This window comes from Spermophilus citellus (genome assembly GCF_964194105.1).
Source record: "Spermophilus citellus genome assembly, chromosome: 8".
NCBI classification, from domain to species: Eukaryota; Metazoa; Chordata; class Mammalia; order Rodentia; family Sciuridae; genus Spermophilus; species Spermophilus citellus.
In genome coordinates, this window is record NC_138189.1 from 1956492 (window position 1) to 1976974 (window position 20483).

Sequence of the window (20483 nt, forward strand, 5' to 3'; positions counted from 1 at the left end):
TGTTAACTGCTGGTAACAATTTATTCTGTTTTCCCTTTGGCTGTTTTCTTTTATATCCCCAATAATTTTACCTTTAGAGCTAATACTATATTTTGAAAATGGGCCACTGGACTTTCTATTTCTCAACAATGTGAAAACTCTTTTATTAATTCTATGGTTTTGGTAGATTCCTTGGATTTTTTTCCATGTAGATCACATCATCTACAGATAATGTATTTCTTCCTTTCCAACCTGTATGTTTTTATTTTTTCTCATCTTACTCCATTTTCCAGGACCTAAAGTAGGTCTAATAGGACTGGTATGAGTGGACACCCTTCTTTTATTGCTGATTCTAGGGGAAGCATTTAGTCTTTTCACCATTAAGTACTATATTAGCTGTAGGATTTCACTGAGGAGTTGAGTTTTATTTTGCTGAGAGTTATCATCATGAATGGATATTGACTTTTTAAATTCTCTTTCTGCATCCTTTGAGATGGTCACAGTTACTCATTTTCTTAGTTTATTAACAAAATAAATTATTTGAAATGTTGGACAAACCTTGTATGACTAGGATGGATAATCCACACTTGGTAATGATCATGATATGTTCCCCTTTTTATAGTTACTGGATTGGGTGTTTGTTAATGTTTTAAGGATTATTGTCTGATTTATGAATAATGTTAACTTGCAATTTCTTGTTTCATAATATTTTTGTGTGGCTTTGGTGTCATAGAATGAGCTGGGAAGTAGTACCCCTCCTTACTTTTTTGGAAAAATTTGTGTAGCATTGATAAAATTTCTCCCTTGAGTGTTTGAAACATGCACCAATGGAGCTGCCTTGGCCTAAGGCTTGCCTCATTGGGAAGATTCTGAACTATGAGGTTCAGTTTATATGAGGTTGTCTGTTTCTTTGTTAGGGAGCTTTAAAGAAATTTGCCCATTTTTGTGCAAATGTATAGATGTGAAATTGTTCAGAATATTCCTTTACTATTTTTAAAATTTCCATGTGGTCTGTAATGATCCCTTCCCCCTTAATCCTTATATCAGTTGTTTGACATTGTTAAAATTATATACACATACCCGTACACTCATATGTATATGTATATATTAGTTGTAGATGGACAGAATGCCTTTATTTAATTTATTTATTTTTATGTGGTGCTGAGGACTGAGACCAGGGCCTCACAGGTGCTAAGCAAGCACTCTACCACTGAGCCACAACATTAGCCCAAGTTGTTTGTCTCTCGTTTTTTTTCCCTTGTTAAGACTGACTAAAGGTTTATCAATGTTATTGATCTTTTTGAAGAACCACATTTTGTTTTAATCAATTTTCTATTTTTCTTTCATTAATATTACTCCTGGCCTATATTTTTTTCATTCTTTCTGCTAGTAGGTCCACTTTTAGCTGCAGTCTACAATTTTTGATATGTTGTCTTTTATTCTGTTCAGAGTATTTTATAATCACCCTTATGTTTCATTCTTTGGCTCATGGATTGTTTACATGTGTTCTTAAATTTCCAAATATTTGGGGTATTTTCCAGATAGCTTCTTGTTAATGATTATTAAATAAGAAATCATACTTTGTATAAATTAATTTTTAAATTTTTGTTTCAGAAAATATTTGCTTTATAGTTGATCTTGTTCTTGTTCCACTATGCATTTGAATAGTTCTGCTGATGCTAGAGTGTTCTGTGAGTGTCAGTTAGGTCACCTTGGTGTCCCTATGCTCTGCATCCTTCCTGATGCTTCTGTCTAGTTGAGTTACTGAAAGGAATGTTGAATTTCCAAATGTAATTCTGGACTGGTATATTCTTTTAGTTCCTGCTTCTTGTATCTTGAGTTCTGTTATTAGAATATCTACCGGTTCAGCAAAGTTACTTCTTTTTTTTTGTTGAATTTTTTTATCATCACCATCATCTTGCTCTTCATTGCTACTAATATCCTTTGTTCTATTTCCTTTCTGTTATTTGCAACTCTTACTCCCTTTTTTCCTCTTGGACTAATTGAATTTTTTTTATGGTTCATTTTACCTCCTGTTGGTTTATTATCTGTATCTTTTTGTTTTCACAGTTTTTCATGAGATGCTTCTAGTGTTTGCAACGTCTACTTTCAACTTTTCAACCTCTGCTTTCAAAGACTATCCTGCCACTTCACATGTAGTGTGAGGAACTTAAAATAGGACACCTGGAACTCCACCTCTTTTGGTTCCCTTGTAGTCTTATACTTTGCTCCTGTATTATAAACGTTACCATGTATTTTTGCTTTAAATGGTTTATACACACACACACACACACACACACACACACACTTTATTTATTTATTCAGGGGCAGTACTGGGGTTTGAACCCAGGGCCTTATACATGTTAGGCAAGCACTCTGTTACTGAGCTACATCTCCAGGCCCCACCTCCACCTTAAAATTTTATTTTGAGACAGAGTCTTATTAAGTTGCTGAGCTTAATGATCTTCCTGTCTCAGCCTCCTGAGTAGCTATGATTACAGGCATGTGCCACCACGTGCATCACACAGCAGTTTGATAGAAGAGCTTTACTAGGTGGTTCAGGTGGTGTGTTAAGCAGAGCTTGACTAGCAGGTGAGCATCATACCAGTAATTAAACTGACATATCCTAACACAAGGAAAAAGTAACAAGAGACAGGAATCAGCTACCCAGACCTGTACAGTGAGCCCTAAAGATCAGTTAAGGCAGATCTAGGGAGCAACCATGAGCTTTGGGATGAGGGAAAGGACTCAGGGAAGAACAAATTTAGAGGAGGCCCCTCCTTGGAGAGCATGGTTGCAGCTGACTGGGTGCCAAGAGAAGCTCCCTGAGGTACTGGGTGATGATGCAACTTGCTGGACAGCACCTGTCACCAAGTCCTCTCACACCGAGAACAGAGCTGCCTGATGATAGGACCAAGAGGAGAAACACTGGAGGTCTGTCACCTCCAGTGCCTTCTACCCGTGTTTTGTCTGCTGTGAGTGGAGAAATGGGTTCCTTCAACACAGAGCTTGACGAGGAGGGTGGGTTTGGAGCTGAGGGAAAAGGAACTATTGGTAGCTGGCTCTTTCAACTTCCATGAGTAGGGAATCTCTCTGCTGAGGTCTGACTTATAGAACTCCATTAGAAACTGTGCAGAGATCAGTGGATGAGTGCTCCAGGCAAAGGGAACAGTGCAATAGCATAAACACAGAGGTCTGTCTAGGCAGCCTTGAAGCTGTGGTAAGAAAGTGAGTTCATTCTGGAGGACAACACAGCAGGGTTTATGCTGGGGACTACATGAGCTCACTCTGGCTGGGCTTGAAAACAGATCACAGTGGGAAGGGTAGATATCAGGGGCCAATAGAGAACCCTGCAGTTTCCAGGCAGGAGGTAACTGTGACCTATCTTGGGCTTGAAGCAGTAGGGAAAGAAGAACAGGTGGGGGTTTGGGATTGTTAGCTTGAGGTGGAGCAGTTAGTATGGCCTGAGGAGAAGAGGAAGCCTGTGTGTTGAAGGCTCTGACCTGCTGTTTTGTAGAAATAGCTTCTCTTTCCATTGTCAACCTTAAGCTGTCCTGCCTGCTTGTCCTCCTTTCCCATGATGACATCACTCAGGCCACACTTCCCTTCTAGCCCTTCTAGTGTTGGAATTGTCTTCTTTTCAAGTATTCAAGCCCAGTTCGCTGAAAAACCCAACTCTTAATAATTCAGAGCTCTTCCCACAGCTGTAGGAAGTGAAGTCAGAGATCACCAGGGTAAAGGGCAGTGGTGTGTGTCCAGTATCTTTCTGCCTTTCTTATGCTGGCTTTAGGGTGGAGAAAGGGCTCTGGGAAGAAGGAGTTGGGGGTCTTTGTCCTCTGCCAGGCTGTCTGTGGCTGTCTTTGGCTGACTGGGGCTTGTTAGCCTAACATGTTGCTGGTCCTTGCTTGGAAGACGCTGTCCTAGTGTTTGGGTCTGTTACAGCAGAGTGCTGTAGGCTGGTTCATAAGCAGCAGGCATCTGTTTCTCAGATTCTGGAGGCTGGGAGTCCTAGGCCCATGCCTTGGTTTGTTGTTGGCACCTCCTCAACCTGAAGCACCCATTTTGTGTGGGGTCTTTCATGACCACACAGCTTCTGCTCTCCCCTCTGGCGCATAGTTCTGGCTCCCTCTGCCTGCTGTGGGGGTAGGGGATAGGCTTTCCAGACTTTTACACTTCAAAAATCTCATATCACTGTCTATGTGCCAAACCCCTGAGACATAATAGGCTCTTGGAGGAGTTTTCTGCTCCTCTGCTGGGTGGTGATGTGAATACTGTGTGCACAAACTGACCAAACACAATCTAGGCTGACATCCAGTCTCTGGGAAGGCTGCTCCCTGTGCTGCAGGAGGGAAGGGTGCAGCTCTCTGCACTCAAAAGGGTTCCCTATAGGAGTCTGTCCGGGAGCTCTGTGCTACTTCTCCCCAGGCTGTTGGGGTGCATTGGAACTGGCTGCCCCAGTTGTGAGCCCTGATTAGGATTCTCCTGTGCCCTGGTCCATCTTAGCAGCATCTTTCTCATTGCTAGCTCGGTGGGTAATTAGAAGGGAGAAAGGGAAGGGGTCAGGATGTGTTTGTGTTCTCTATGGCAGTGGTCAGTGAAGTCCTTTCCCTCCGTGGGAAAAAGTATGGGCTGCATACTCACCATAGGAGGGCTCTCAGCCTGAGGCTGGCGGCACAGGGAAGCTGGCTCTGGGCCTTATCTGTCATCTTTGCTCAGAGCTTCCTTTTCCTTGGTCAGAACAGGCAGTCCAGGTTATGGACCCCTGAGACAGAGGGATGCTGCTCTGGGCCTCTGTGTGCTGTATGCAGAGTGGCCCAGACTTCTACCAAGTGACTTGACCTGGTTGTCAAGACCTCCGGTGACTTGACTATGGGTGCTCCAGGTCCTGGAGATGCCTGCAGGGGTGGTTGTCACACATGCCGATGAGGACACTGGGAACAGAATGCTACTTTTTTAAAGAATAAAATACATGTATTGGGTGTCCATGTGATGATGGAGGGTTGAAAAAAAAAAAAGAAAGAAAAAAGAAACCAACAACAACAAAAACACTGGTTCCAAATAAAATTCTTGACAGAAAAAGTTGCCTGTGTAATGTCAGTTGAGACATTTTATTTTTGATGTCTGTTTTAAAATTTTTCTGGGAGGCATTTTTTTGAAGAGTTTGAACATAACTGGTCTGTTATATTCTGTTTTTAAAGCAGGGCCAAGATTTTCTTCTTCACTCACCACTGGGGGGCTCTCAGCCTGAGGCTGGTGGCACAGGGAGGCTGGCTCTGGGCACACAGACACTGCCCTCTACAGGGTTGGGCGCCACGCCCTCGGAGGCTGCCTGCTCCTGCGAAGCCTGCAGTGAGCGCAGGTATGTGCAGAGTGGGCCACACTGTCCAGGAGTGTGTTGGGCCAGAACAGGAATGTGGGCTCTTTTGATAAATAGTGACAAACTTTTGCGTTGATCCTGAGGAACACAGTGGCCTGGTTGTTAAGGGAAAGCACAAGATAAAAATTCCTGTCCTTGAAGGACTAACACTAGGAAACTAGTCCTCAGAAAGGTTGGGGCATAGTCACTAGATTTTAAGAGGAGCATCAATAGCCAGGCAGTGGTGGTGGGGAGGCTGGCATTGGTGGAGGGGAGGAGAGGCCAGGAGCATATCTGAAAGGGCTCTGCCCAGGGAAGAATCCAGCAGGTGGCAAAGGTGCAGAGACTCCACAGGGATCAGAACTGTTTGATGTGCACCTTGATGGAAGAGCTCTGGTAGACACCCCAACTCTTCTGGTTCCTGTGTTGTGTCACAGAGAAATTTCGGCAGAGATGGATCGGGAACCTCAACAGCTGCAGAACTACTGGTCAGAAGTGCGCTACATGGTCCGCTGCATCTACCGCCAGGCGGGGACACCACTGGCAGACGACCAGGACCAGTCTCTGGTACCCGACAAGGAGGGAGTGAAGGAGCTCGTGGATAGGTACAAGTTGCCCCTTCTTGTCATGTCCCTGTGTAAATCCCTGCCCTCCCCAGCTTCCTATGGAGCCTCTGTGCCTGGGTGAGCTTTCACTTGGGTCCTGAGGAATGCTCAGCTGGGCTTGCCTGGTCAGGTCTTTAGCAGACAGCTGATCATAGTGAGCCCTCTGGGTAAAATGTTGCAAATTCTCCTGATTCCTAATGAGACATGAAATGTTTCTATCAATTCTTTGTGTCAAAACTGACAATAATACCTACCTGCCTGCCTGAGTCCCTGCTCTGCCAGGGAGATGCTAAGTACTTTCATAAGCACTCTTGCATTTATCATCCAGGGAGAAAGGCTGAGCTCTCTCCCACTTATTGAGGTGCCGTGAGGCCAACAGCTCATGAAGGTGATTGCCTGCAGCATGTGGGTGCAGGGTAGTTGGGGCCAGTCTTGGCTGTGCAGCTGCCTCATTCAGCTGGCCTTGAATCTGCTGTTCAGCACCTACCTTATGCCCAGTAACTTACAGAAGGTGAGATGGGCATCACTTCTTTCTTGTTTGAAAGTGCCATCTTTTCCTGATTTTTGAAATGTTCCAAATAAAAAGCAATACATTGGAGCTAGACATTTCATGGGTCGTTTCTCATTTTTATTTCTTTCTCTCTTGCATTTTGAATGTATGCTTTAGGGTTCTTGTTGATTCATGTTTGCTGTCTAGCAGGTTTCATCCTGGAAGCAGGGTTAGTGAGTGGTGATGGTCATGCTGACGTGTTCAGGGTTCCACATCTGAGCCACTGGTATCATGTGAGACGGTTCGGGAGGTGTGTGCCTTTTTTAGAAGTCAGGTTTCCTAGTGAGTATTAGGAAAAAATATGGAACCTTTATGTCAGATCCGTGTCTTCACAGATTGTTCATGCTGTATCTTTGATACCTTAGAGTAGCATCCTGCACACAGTATACTACAGTTTGTTGGGTGTATGTATGAGTGGATGAATGAATGGACTATAGCGTCTTCACATATTCTGCCTCTTTTTTCACATAAATTTTAAGAAACCTGTTTGCAAAAAGTACCACATAGTTATTTCCTTAAATTTATAAAATGCAGAAATGGACGAGGAAATAAAGTGCGTCTAATCTGACCATGCTGGGAGAACTAAGAAGGAGATATCCAGTCTACTTGTGAGTTTAGTTGTTCCTGTGTCATTTGAATCTTATGTGGCTTTGCTTTAATAAATGAAATGCATTCTGTTTCGGGGGGATAGTTTCTTATGCTCATAATTTAAATTAGAATTATCATGCTACAAAAATTAATTGGTCCGTTTGAAATATACCAACAATAGTGGGAGTCCTTTGAATTTGTGCAACTTTAACCACATTTTATACAAGGCTTTCCTTGTCTCTTGTCTTTTACAACCTAGGTAGTATGGGAATTTCAAAATGGAACAGGTGATATCTTATAATGTTCTCTTTTGACATAATGTGCTAAAAGGTGAAAGAATCTACTGCTGAATACATTTTACAACTCATTTTTAATAGGTGCTGAGCTCAGCTGGTTTCTCCTTTGACATATTACCGACAGTCAGTTTGATTCTTGCAACAGTGGTCCCAGGCTTCCATCTAGAGGCATCTCAAAAGTGCACAGTTAATAGAAGTGGCATCTTAATCACAGTGATGCCAGACACTGTAAACAAGTCTTAAAAGTGGGTTATCTCCATGTTTGAAAGGAGATTCATGACAGTGTTCGTTGCTGTTGTGGCTAGTGGTGGCCATGGATTTTCCCCTGCTCTTAACTTCCTAACAGTATTTCATACATATGTATTGCTTTATCTCCCCTTTCTCCCCCAGGGGTAGATGTTGATTGCAGGGTCTTGTGGACAATTATGGAGCTACACCCCAGCCTGCCCCCTTTTTCTTTAAGTATTTAAAAATTCTTAAGACAAAGTCTCACTAAATTGTTGAGGCTGACCTTAAACTTGTGGTCTTCCTGCCTCACTGGGATTACAGGCTTGTGCCACCATACTTGGCTATTGCTTTTTTGTTGGGATAATTTTAAAATAGGATAAACTCTCTAAATTTTCCTCTGATTTTAAAAATAGCAAACATTTTGCTTATACTCTGAGTTTCTAGAAGGAAGGAAAATGCCCAGTCCTGTAACCTGGTATCACCTTTGTTGGGTTAGGTGCCTCAGACCCACCTTTTGTTAATAATCGCAAGTTGATTTTGTTTCTGGGGCCAGCTCTGAAGCAGGTCATGCACCCTGTCACCTGCTGGTTGTTGGAGTTCAGACACTGTCCCCAGCTTGGGTGGCTTTGATGGTCTGGACAGTGGGGCATGAAGCAGAGCTCCTATGTGTGGGTTGGCCAAGTGAGTACAAGTGCATAAACAGTGCTAAGGAAATGTCAGTTTTTCTGTTTGTTCTTTGGCAACATTGTATCTGGGTTCTTCATCTGTTAAGGCATGTGATGGTGCCTTTCATAGGTCCTGGTGAGGAAGAAGACCACTGCGGTTGACAGGTAGATACCTATGGAAAGGCTTTAGAAAAGATGCTCACTGATATGAAAACTGTTCCATCCTTGTCTGGTGTGGACAGGTGAGGGCTAAGTGTGACTCTCTCTGTGCAGGCTCTGTGAGCGGGACCCCTACCAACTATACCAACGGTTGGAGCAGCAAGCCCGGGAGTATGTGCTAGAGATGAAGGTCCGCCTGCTTCGGCAGTTGTCAGCTGCAGCAAAGACAAAGGCACCATCTGGCCTGCAGGGCCCACCTCAGGCACACCACTTCATTTCGCTTCTCCTTGAGGAGTATGGCGCTCTCTGCCAGGCCGCACGCTCCATCAGCACTTTCCTCAGCACTCTGGTAAGAGATGGCACCCCCTTTTCTGTGAGGTTGCTGAGAAGGTGAACTAAAGAGAAGAAGTATGTGGTGAAAAGAGGTGCCTGAGGCTGAGGGGCTGACTGCCACAGGCCACTCCACAAGGTCAGCAAGGGCTAGGATTAGGGTTAGTCCTCTGACTTTGCCACTAAATAGAAGCATTGAGTGGATTGATGTCCTGGTGACAAAGCGTGGAAGTACTATTTGGGGAGACCTGAGGCAAAGAAGCAAGTCATGGGGTTATATGCTGCATGAGGACCAGCTGGGCATTAACAAGGAGATGAAGGGGAGTCTTTAGTATTCTGGGTTGTTAATGCTGTTGTGACTGTCAACAGCTAGTGCTGTGTTTGATGGGTGTACTTGAGGATGTGAGGGTTATAGAGAGCAGCCTGTGTGCAACGAGAACTTCCATTTTTCCACACACACATATATTGTCCTCAGCTGAGCACCCAGCAAGGACACGCTTAGGAACTTGAGTAAGATGCCCACTCCTGCAGGGACATACAGCCCTAGTAAAGGGCACAAGTGACCACCTCAAAAAGTAAATGCCACTGAATTGAAGGAGGCATGAAGTGGAAATGTGGTCACTGTGGCTCGAAGGAGACCGGGCTCCCCAGTGACCAGCCATGGCAGCTTCAGCCACTCACTGGTCATTCTGGAGTGTCTTTCCTCAGCACTTTGATGATTAGGTGATACTTCAGCAAGCTAGTTTTGGTGCTGCTTAGTGGTGAAACTACATTCTGAAATCATTGGATCTCAAGATTTTAAGCAGTCTTTATCTGATTCTAAAGTTGATGAACCTTGCCAGAAAAACTCACCTACATGACACTTGGTAAGTCACTGCCGGAGTTGTAGACCTCTCTCAGCTCCCCTGCATCATACCACTGCTATACTTGTAAGGACTGCCTGGAGGAGGCGTCTGTTGTCACTGGAGCTGGCCAGGTGAATATGGCAGGAGGGGCATAGTAATCCTACCTCCAGACCTAAGGGCTCCAAGGACAGCCTGCCTGCTTCTCCCACCTCCACTTAGAGAGCCTGCTTGTCCTTCAGAGGTTCAGTTCCAGACCTGGCGCCTCTGAGGAGCACCTTGCACCTTCCCCTATCTTCTGAGAGAATGTTGGCACAGGTTAAGATACTGTCCTTCTTGCCTAAGCCTGGTGCAGACTCTCTGAGAGAGCATGCTCTCCAGAAAGTGCTGCCAGCATCCTGGCCTTCCTTGGGTAGTCAAAGTAGAACAGTGTTGTGTGAAACCAACAAAAATTAATTTGAACCAGAGCTCTATTTTATTTTCCCTCTATATATGAGATACAGCATATAGTACACCCTGAACCATTCCTCCCAAGGGAAACAAGTGCATTTAGTGGTTAATAGAAAATATGATAAGTTTTTTTTTAAAGACATAGGACTAAGATATCATGAGATGTCAAGAGAAGTCGTAGTGGTAAAAAAAATCAGTTGAAACCTGGATTCCTGAGAAATACATGTGCTTAGATGTCAACATTTGCTCTATGGTTTTCCTTTCATCCCAAGAAAGATACAGCATCAGTCTTGCCCAGGATGGGATTGGCTAATAATAATAATAAGGGCAGGCTTTCCATCATTACAACCTCAGTGAGAGGGTGAAGGACAAACTCCAGGGACTGGAAGGGATGCAAGAATGTTTCCATCATGACCTTGGAGTGGATGTGGCAGAGAAGTACCATCTCCCAGAGAATTTTTAACTAAAAACCATTACACATTTAGGTTTAGCAGGATAAGCCCCTGCTGTTGGTGTGGTGCAGATAGCTCAAGCCTGGAAGTTAGGCTGCAGAGGTCCAAGGCTTTTGGCAAAGTCAAGGAGCATGCATCTCTAGAGGCTTGGCCTTCTGGGCCCACCTCAAAGAATTGGCATAGCATTCTTTTATACTGTACTGCTTTAGACAATGCTCTCAAAATCTCCTTCTTGGAGATTTCCATTATAAGCAGCTCATAAATTTCTTTTTATTCTTCTTTCTCTTTTTTGGCTTTTGTAGGGGGTAGTATAGTGATACTGAAGCAGCTCATAGTTTAAAAAAAAAAAAAAAAACAACCATAAAACACATGGTTCAAGATAGCACAACTGAGAGCCAGCAGAGACAGCAAGCAGGATTATATACCAAAGATGTTTACATTTCAAAGAATATAACGGTTAACTGTACAGATATAAAAACATTTGAAAATTTTAAAAAAGTATTTGTTTTTTAGTTGTACTTGGATGCAATACCTTTGTTTTATTTATTTATTTTTATATGGCGCTGAGGATTGAACCCCAGGGCTTCACACGCGATAGATGAGCACTCTACCACAGAGCCACAACCCCAGCTCCAAACATTTGAAATTTTGAATTAAGGCTCTAAAGAAGGATCATCCAGGGGCTGGGGTTGTGGCTCAGTGGTAGAGTGCTTGCCTTGCACATGAGAGACCCTGTGTTCGATACTCAGCACCACATAAAAATAAATAAATAAAATAAGGATATTGTGTCCATGTATAACTAAAAAAATATTTAAAAAAATAAAATAAAGAAGGATCATCCAGACTTGGGGTGGGGGGGGGGAACACAACTAAAAATAAAAAGGCATAATTTAAAAAAGTTTAATGGATAGATTAAACAAACTAAGAAGCTGAAAAGGGAATTTGTGGATTGGAAAGAGGTAAAGGAATTCTACAGGATGTAGCTTAAAGGAAAAAAGAATTGGGACATATAGAGAGCTTAAGGATACAGGGAGCTAGGTATGGTGGCACATGCCTGTATTCCCAGCAGCTTGGGAGGCTGAGATAGGAGGATCATGAGTTCAAAGCCAGCCTCAGCAACTTAGTGAGGCCCTAAGCAACTCAGGGAGACTCTGACTCTAAATTAAATATAAAAAAGGGCTGGCTGGGACTGGGTTGTGGCTTAGTGGTAGAGCACTTGCCTAGCATGTATGAGGCACTGGGTTTGAACTCTGGCACCACATAAGAATTATCAAATAAAACAAAGGTATTGTGTCCCATCTACATCTTAAAATAAATAAATAAATAAATATATATATAATATATATATATATATATATATATATATATATATATTTAAAAAAGGGCGGGCGGCTGAGGATGTGGCTTAGTGGTTAAATGCCCCTGGATTCAATGCCTGATACCAAAAGTAAAAGGATACAGGGAGGAGGTATAGCTGTCACTGAGAGGTTCCTAGGAATTAGACTGAGGGCAGAGGTGACAGCTGGAAGATCATTGTGAGTATCAATGGAGACAAGAAGCACTGCTGCAGAATGAGGTGGTAGCCAGTGTGGCCCAGTGTTTGAGAGCATTGTCTAAAGCAGTTAATGATTTCGCTTACGCTAATTAGGAAAGCGAAAAACCTTCTCTTTGCCACAGTATCACTAGAAGAGAAATTATTTGCATCCATCAGAATGAGTGCTTTCTCAGATAGGCAAGAAAATGATTGTCTTTTGACATCAAAGGATTTATATTCATTAACACTATTTGAAATGTAGGGCTTCTGTCACCTTTGAAAGCCTAATTAATTGTAAGAAATGTCAACCAAGTATGTTTTCTTTCTCTGCCTTTTTTTTTCATCTGTGTGTGCACCTGCTGCCCTTTTTATGTGTGTGAGTTTATTTAGAAGGGAAATGAGATGGAGACTCATGTCACTAAAATTGGAGATCTGACTCAGTAATTTAGTGTGTGCTTTGGGACTCACAGGGAGAAGTGACTCCTCACAAGCAGAATGTTCTGGACCTGTGTAGAGGATTTGTGGGGTGGGAAGGAAATCCTTCTTGGAGATTTCAAGTCTTCATCATTTCACTGCCTCCTTTTTTTGTGTGCGTGGGGGTTGGGGGTACATGTGTGTTTTAATTATTTTTTTTACTTTTTTTATTAACTAGGAAAATGAACACTTGAAAAAATTCCAGGTGACCTGGGAACTGCATAATAAACACCTGTTTGAAAATCTGGTCTTTTCGGAGCCACTTCTCCAGAGCAACTTACCAGCATTGGTGTCACAGATCAGGTACTTGTTCTTAATCTGTGTACATCCTGTGGTGTGACAGTACAGTTTTCCTGTGATATGGTGTGTGTGTGTGTGCGCCTAGAGACCACTTCATCTATGTGTGCTTGGACCTTCTTGCAGAAAAAATAACACAGGGCCTAGGGAAAAAGACAGTTTGGGCAGAAAACTCAAAACCTAAGGAGTAATAAAATTAAAATTTTAAGTAATAAACCAATATAAATGCCACTCAGAATTAACACTACAAACTCCTCATAAATATAGGAAAGCTACAGTAATAGAGTGCTTTCCTTTGGCAGGACTCTCTCTATCTGGCAGGAATGCTGTGGTTCTTTTGTGGTTTAGGGATGTGCAGGGGAGGTCGGAGAAGGAGGCAGGGCCCAGGTGTGAGCATGCAGGCTGTCTTGAGCATTAGGCATATGTTGCCATCTCTTAGAAATGTGCCCTCCGTGCCCCAGCTCTGCATCTCTGCTTGTCCCCTGAATTCATCTTCCTGATATGGAGTACCCAGGTGGCTTTCTTATGTCAACATAAACAATATTGCAGAACTCACTTGTGGGCGTTTGTGGGGCATGAACTGGAGCAAGTAAGGGGCTGGGGGCTGGGTGTACGTTTGCCCTGAAGGTACTGTATTGGGTTAGGAGGCATGCCTCTCTTTCATCTGGTGTTGCTTAGCAGAGTGGAGTCATATGAGAGCTACCTTAGTCCCCAGTATATGATTTTGTTTTTCCTACCTGTTAACTGCATATTCTAGATACACCTAACAATAGCTGTTTTTGTTTGGCTATACCAAAATGTAGTTTGACTAGATTGACAAGGAAAGGGAACCACAACCTGGGTATAGTGGCACATGTTAGTCATTCCAGTTCAACAGGCTGAGGCAAGAGGATTGCAAGTTTGAGGTCATTCTTGATAACTTAGGGAAACTCTGTCTCAATATATAACTAAACAGGGGGCTGGGGATATATGTATTTATTGTAGTAGAGTGCTTGCCTAGTATGTGCCAGGCCCTGGGTTCCTAGTGCCACCAAAAAAAGCAGGAGGAACTGCTTGTGATAAATCATCACCCTGATTTACCTACCAGTCTGCTTTAAGAAACAAAAAAAAACCCTTAAAACCCAGGTGTTGATGTAGTGTTCATTGCATATGTTCCCAAATTTTATTTGAGGGCTGGCCCTTAACTGTCCCCCATTTTTCAACCTCATTTCTAGACAAAGAACAGCCTCAAAAACAGTTTGGTGGTGCACTTCACAGGGCTGAGCCCATTAGGCCACTGCCATCCCTGTTGGGTCAGCAAGTCTGAGTGGTCTTGGACCACAAGTCCCTGCTACAGGAGCAGTCCCACTTACAACCTGGAGGCCCAGTCAGGTGTCTTTCTTGCCATTCCCTGGGCCACTGCTCTACCCTTCCTCATCACCCCAGGGTCTTCAGCATTTAGAATTGATAGGTCACCCCATATTCTGCCAACTCCTTTGCTGGTGGCTGCTCAGTGTACAAGGTCAGGGACCTGGAGGACTGCTTGACCTTCTTGGTTATCTTCCTGATCATCATCTTGTTTTCTTTTGGGTTTATCTGCAGTTTTTCCTTGAGGAAGCAAAGATTCCGTAGTTGGAGCAACCTTTTTACTTAAAGTAACTCCAGCATACCTGGCTTTCCTACATCCAGTACTTTTCCAAAACCAATGTCATGTCCAGTAGTTTTATTTGATTAAACGGGAGGACTGTTTTGTATGAAGTAGGATAGGTGTGGCTTGTGCCTGTTGAGGTTTTGCGATGTGAAAGATAAGAACAGTTCAGCTAAGAAAGCACTGCTTTTATTTTTTGCAGCCTTCAATTTGAAAAAGGAGAGAAAAATACTATTTTAAATAAATTATATTTAAGTGAGGTTAATACCGTTTAAAACAAAAAAAGGGAGGTTAGAGGGATTGATGGAAAGGTGTTGTGCAGGTATGGCGTGGCACTCGCAGGTGTGCCTAACTCTTCCAGCATTCAGCCACAGCCTGCTTCCCAGCTACTCTTTCCCTCTGTGTCCACTGTTTTTTTTGTGTGTGTCTTGTTTGTTTTTGTTTTTCCATAGCATTGGCGGTGTGGTGAGCAGTGCTCTCAGTACCTCATGTTTATTAATAAGTCTATTCTGCACAAGCCCAAGGAGGCAAAGATCATTATCCCCTAACTACAGAGGAGAATCCTTTAGCACAGAGGCTCGGACACAGCACTCCTCGTCTCCTGTCCACAGGGCACAGAGACACATGGTCATGCCATGGCCGGGATCCCTGTATGTCTGTGCAGGTGTTTGGCTGCATGTCCATTTGGGGATCACACCCGGGGGGGGGGGGGGCTTTGTAAATGAAGTTGCTTAGTGCAGCCTCTGAGGCCCTTGTATAGGGAGGCCTGCTGGTGGTCCAGTGGGTGCCATGGCTCTCAGAGCCCCTCCTACAAGGCCCCCGGACAGGAAGCACAGTTCACCCACCAACTCCTGTTCCTGTGTCCACTGTTTAAAAGATTTTAATACACTAATTGTGAGTGTCACAGAAGAAAAAGGAGTTGAGAGTATGTGTGAGGCCCTGGGTTGGATCCCCCATACTGAAGGAAAAAAAAAGAAGAAGAAGAAGAAAGAAAGAAAAGGAGCTGGGAACTTTTTGGAAGCTGAGGTTGAAGTGAAGAACTCATTGTCTTCTAAGCCAAGAGGTAGACATCCACCTGAAGCTATCCATCCTGCTACTGTGAACCAGCAGGTTTGATGGGCTTATCATCATACTGTGGGATGGTGACAGAAACTTGAAAGGCATTATAAAGCTCTTGTTTTTTTTTTTTTTTCCCCTGTGCCCATGTTCTAGATTTTTTTATTTCTCATCAGGAATAAAATAGACAGACTCTAAAGAGCAGCAGTGTCTTATACTCTTAAATGTTAATTCTGAGGTTCTTGCTACAATCTCTGAGTTCCAGGAGCAGATGAGGCATGGTGCTGGTGATAAAGCAGTCCTTTGACGTCCCATGGGGACTCCACTGTTGGATCTGAGAAGGATATAGACTTGAGTTTCCAGTGAACAAACAGATTTAACAACTCATAAAAATTCTTGACACAAATTATGTGTAAACAATACTCCCTAAGGAACAAAATACAGCAGCTGTATTTTAATACTAGCACTTCATCTCCGGGCCTGTTTGACTTCTTTGAAAAGATAGGGAGGTCTGTGCGAAGCACACATTGAGTTTAATTAACTGCTGAAAGGCAAGTGTCTAGAGCAGCACCCATGTCTGCCCCTCCACATCAGTTTCTTTGCCCAGAATTGTCACTGTAGCCATTCTCCTTTTGATAGCCAAGTGTGTTTTTCCTTTCTTAATCTCACCTGGCTTTTTGTTTTGTTTTTAAACATGAATTGTCTACCCAAAGGTGTCCTCATCCAAATGAATTTGATATAGTTTAAGAAACTTATTTTTCTTTTATGTGAATAGCTTTATTGAGACACGTGCATATTGTGCAATTTACCAATTAAAATATACAATTCAGTAGCTGTTAGCATATTGCATAGTTTTTAATTTAAATTTGATAAAATATATCTGATATAAAATCTCCCAATTTAGCCATTTTAAGTGTATGGTTATTTAGCATTTATTTACAGCCATCACTGCTACATATTTCCAAAACTTTGTCTCATCACCTCAAACAGAAACTCTGTAACCACCAAACAGTAACTCCCATTCTATCCTTTTCCCCCTTTGTCTTTTGAAAGTCTTAATCTGTAGCAGCACCCTCTTTTTCCTGACAACTTACCTGTTAAAGAACTGTCTGTCCTTTGACAAGATAGAGGTGCCGTAATCTGGGTCCTGCATGAACACACTTATGGAGCTCTCACATTATACCAGCAAAGAAATCTCCAGGACCCCTGTCTCCTCTGCCGTCCTGTGGCTCAAAATAATCAGTGTCCTATAAAATTGGAAGAGATGTGTGCTTACTTCTGGTAGGAGCAGGTGGAATGGGTGGCCAGATGGAATTACACATAAAATGAGCTTTGTGTGAAAAGTGGAAGTCATTCATGAGAGGAGCAAGGCTGGTAGCCACCAGAGTCTGCAGAAGATCTCTACTTCACAGCCACAGCGTGGCAAGAGGCAAGGCTGTGTTCTTGAGGTCTGGGGTCATGCTAGGTATTGGTACAGAACCCAGAAGAGAAAGATGGTGTCACTAGAGCAATATCTTGAGGAGCTGTTTTTCATGAGAGGGAGAGTCTTAGGAGACTTGATGCTTGCACTGCTCACTGTCCCTGTGTGCATCAGTATTCTGTTTCCTGCATTGTTCCCTAACAACTTCTGCATGCTTCTGCATGGCTGTCATCCATGTGTGTAGGTAGGGTTAGCAACCAGGGGGTTTGGTTGCAGATTCCCTCTCTATGCAGTATTTCCCCATGGACCTCCCAGATAAAAGGAAAAGAGTGAGTTGTTTCTGTTTATTTCTACCTGTGACAAGATTTTAATTTAAAATGGCTTCATTTTATTTGTTTATTTATTTTTCCCAGTACTAGAGATGGAACCTAGAGGCACTCTTCCACTGAGCTATTCCCCCAGCCTTTTCTTTCTTTTTATTTTGAGACAGGGTCTCACTGTATTTGCCCAGGCTCTCTTCAAATTTGGTAATTATCCTAATTAATCTAATTATCTAATTACCCTTTAGACAGGCAAGTGCCACAGGGCCTAGTGATTTTATTATTATAAAATTATTAGATTGTTACCATAGATAAAATCCTGAAAATATATAAAATCTTGAAGAAAAAAAGCACTGTAATCACTTTGATGTTTCTTACACATTTTTCCTGTGTCCTGCCACATACATTTGTTTGTTTGTTTGTTTTTATATTTGTTTATTTTTTGTAGTTGTAGATGGCCAGCATGCCTTTTATTTTGTTTATTTTTATGTGGTGCTAAGGATTCAACCCAGTGCCTCACACATGCTAGGCAAGGGCTCTGCCACTGAGTCATAGCCTCAGCCCCACATAATTTTTTTTCATTACTGGGGATGAAACCCAGAGCCTCACTCCTGTTAGTCAAGAACTTCACCTCTCAGCTACGTGTTCAGCCCACACATGCACATATGCTGTAATTGTATGTAGGTATATTTTCATTTTAAAACATACATGTATATGTGTGTATGTGTGGATGAATAGATAACTACAAATTTTACAATTTTGTCTTATATCCCTTCACCTAGACATCCCATAATTATTTTATGGTTCTCTGTGGCTAACTCCCAGTTTTGTTTTTTTTTTATATCAACAGTGCTTATATGTCTACCCTTGCACTTAAGTCTTTGTGTTTCTTTTCTTTTCAGGACAGGGAGTGTACCGAGGATTAAACCCAGGGGTACTCAACCACTGAGCCACATCCCCAGTCCTGTTTTGTATTTTATCTAGAGACAGGGTCTCGCTGAGTTGCTTCGTGCCTAGCTTTTGCTGAGGCTGGCTTTGAACTCGTGATCTTCCTTGCTCAGCCTCCTGAGCTGCTGGGATTACATTGCACCTGGCGCTCTTTGTGTTTCTGATATAAATGTTTCTGGTATAAATGTAAAGCAGGCATACCTCTGCTTCCCAGCTTGAGTCTTTGATTCTGAATAATCAGTGTTGAGAACTCTGTATTCCAGCTAAAATGGGCTGACATGTTGGTGTACTTACGTATTAAGGAAATGAATTTTTCTGGTGAGAAACTCTATGTAGCTCCACACCTCCCCTTGAGCTGCCATCTTCTCTCTCCCAAACCACTATCTTGCTTCATGTCCTCTTTTTCAGAAATCCGCATATTTTTTCTCCAGTCCACCTGCGTGTCCTTCATTTCCCATCTTACCATTGTTCTTAATACAGTGTAACTGTATCTCTTCATTTGAATCTGATTTTCTGTTTTGCTTTATTTGAAAACCAAGTATAAATTTTTTTCTCTCAGTAAATGTTCTGTTTTCTCTGGGTCTGTATTTCAATAGAAAAAAAAATAGTTCATGACCCCATGTGCAGCAAACTGAACCATAGCCGTGGTCTTTTGGGAATGGCATTATTCCCTACTAATTCCTTTTCTTAGGAGCTCTTCTTTCTTTGAGTATCTCCTTTATGTGAGGTTTTATTGGGTACCTTGCATCTGTGACCTATTGGGCCCTCACTGCAGCCCTGCTGTGGTATGTAGTGGCATTACTGTGTTTTTGAGATGACCCAGGTAGACTGTCGTGGCAGGTACACCTCTGCTTCCCAGCTGGAGTCTTGAGGCTCTCTTGTCACAAGGCCTCCTCCCTCCTAGGCTGGGGACCACCACACATGACACCTGCAATGAAGACACATACAGCACCTTGCTGCAGAGGTTCCAGCGCTCTGAGGAAGAGCTGCGCAGAGTCGCGGAGCAGTGGCTGGAGTGCCAGAAGAGGATTGATGCCTATGTGGATGAGCAGGTGAGCACTGTGCCAGAGGCATAGCCTGTGCATTGACAGGGTGTGTGCCAAGGGGCTCTCTACAGTGGAGGAGCAGGGCTTCCTGGCAGAGGCCCTGGGACACCCAGGTGGGGACCTCACTGCAGCAGATAGTTTTCCTTGCAGAGCTGTACTGGTGATGTGGTGGTGGCAGTTGGTCAGGTCCACCTCAGCCAGGGTGTGTACACCATCCCTTGCATAGTCTGTGCTCATGCAGGAATCTTGGGGACTTTAGGAAGCCACCAGACCTTGTAATTCCAGAAGCCTTTACTGAATACTGTGGTATTCAGAGCCTACTCTTCATTCATCCTGAACCATCCAGAAAGGGAGCACAGACACACATGAAAGTGTTAAGGAAGCTGGAGGAGAGCTGGGAGGCAGGCCATGCCTGCTGGAGATGGACGTGCAGGGACATTGCACTATGTGGCCAGAGCCCCTCAGGTGGGGACAGACTCTGAGCAAGTCTTTGAGATGTTATCCCCTCCTGTCCAACCCCAGCCTCCTAACTTTCTAGAACCTCTAGTAGAATCAGGCAAGGAAGTCAAAGTGGTCTTATTTTAAAGGTCATTGGTATAAAGAAGTAAAAAGGAAAAATGACAGAGCTCTGTATTATGCTTTTCAGACTATTCGTGGAAAAATAGATCTGTGGTTCTGGATTCAGGTGTGTACTGGTTCTAAGTCTATCCCAGGATTGTTAGTGCCACTTAGAAGCTGACCAAGCCCTTTGTTAGCTTTTGTCCCTATCTGAGCATTAAGTAGCTATAAGGAAAGAGGAGGGCACTGGTATGTGCTCACTTCTCTTGTAAGCCATCTCACTGTTTGGGGAGCTCAGGCCTTGCTTTATGTGGCAGTTGCCTTACTGCCATTGCTTAGTCTCTTGCTCATTGTTGTTCTGCCCTTCTCCTTCATCACTGCAGTGGGCTTCACCCTGAGCACTGCATGCACAATAGAGAGGCAGGGCAGTGGGGCTAATCAGCTCCTTCAGCTTTCTCCCTCTTGTCCTGTGGTCACTGGCAGAATTTGGGAGAACCATTGTTGCTTTGAGTTTTCTTCAGCATGGATGTGACCCTGAATCATGTTTTTGTCTGGTTGTGCAATCAAAGACTTGCTCTCCAGCTGTGCCTTGTCACTGAGCAGTGTTGTCTTACTTCAGGCTGCTGTTGGAGCAGCGCTGTTCCCAAGCCACTTCGACAGTGTCAGTTGGGCTGATGCTGCTGGAGCAGGTCAGGTAGTCATG

General features: G+C 43.4%; 1 protein-coding gene across 3 annotated transcripts in view; it reads left to right on the plus strand.

Annotated features, from left to right (window-relative positions):
- The window catches only part of FAM193A (family with sequence similarity 193 member A), a 151089-nt gene that overhangs the window by 71005 nt on the left and 59601 nt on the right, over window positions 1-20483 (plus strand). Inside the window, exons 3-8 of one of the 3 annotated variants that reach the window (XM_081304586.1) lie at window positions 5178-5338; window positions 5773-5940; window positions 8541-8775; window positions 12687-12811; window positions 19081-19228; window positions 19869-19907. In XM_081304586.1, coding sequence (XP_081160712.1) covers window positions 5178-5338; window positions 5773-5940; window positions 8541-8775; window positions 12687-12811; window positions 19081-19228; window positions 19869-19907 — 876 coding nt within the window. The remainder of the gene's footprint in view (window positions 1-5177; window positions 5339-5772; window positions 5941-8540; window positions 8776-12686; window positions 12812-19080; window positions 19229-19868; window positions 19908-20483) is intronic. The other 2 variants (XM_081304587.1, XM_081304588.1) reach the window with 2 other exon arrangements.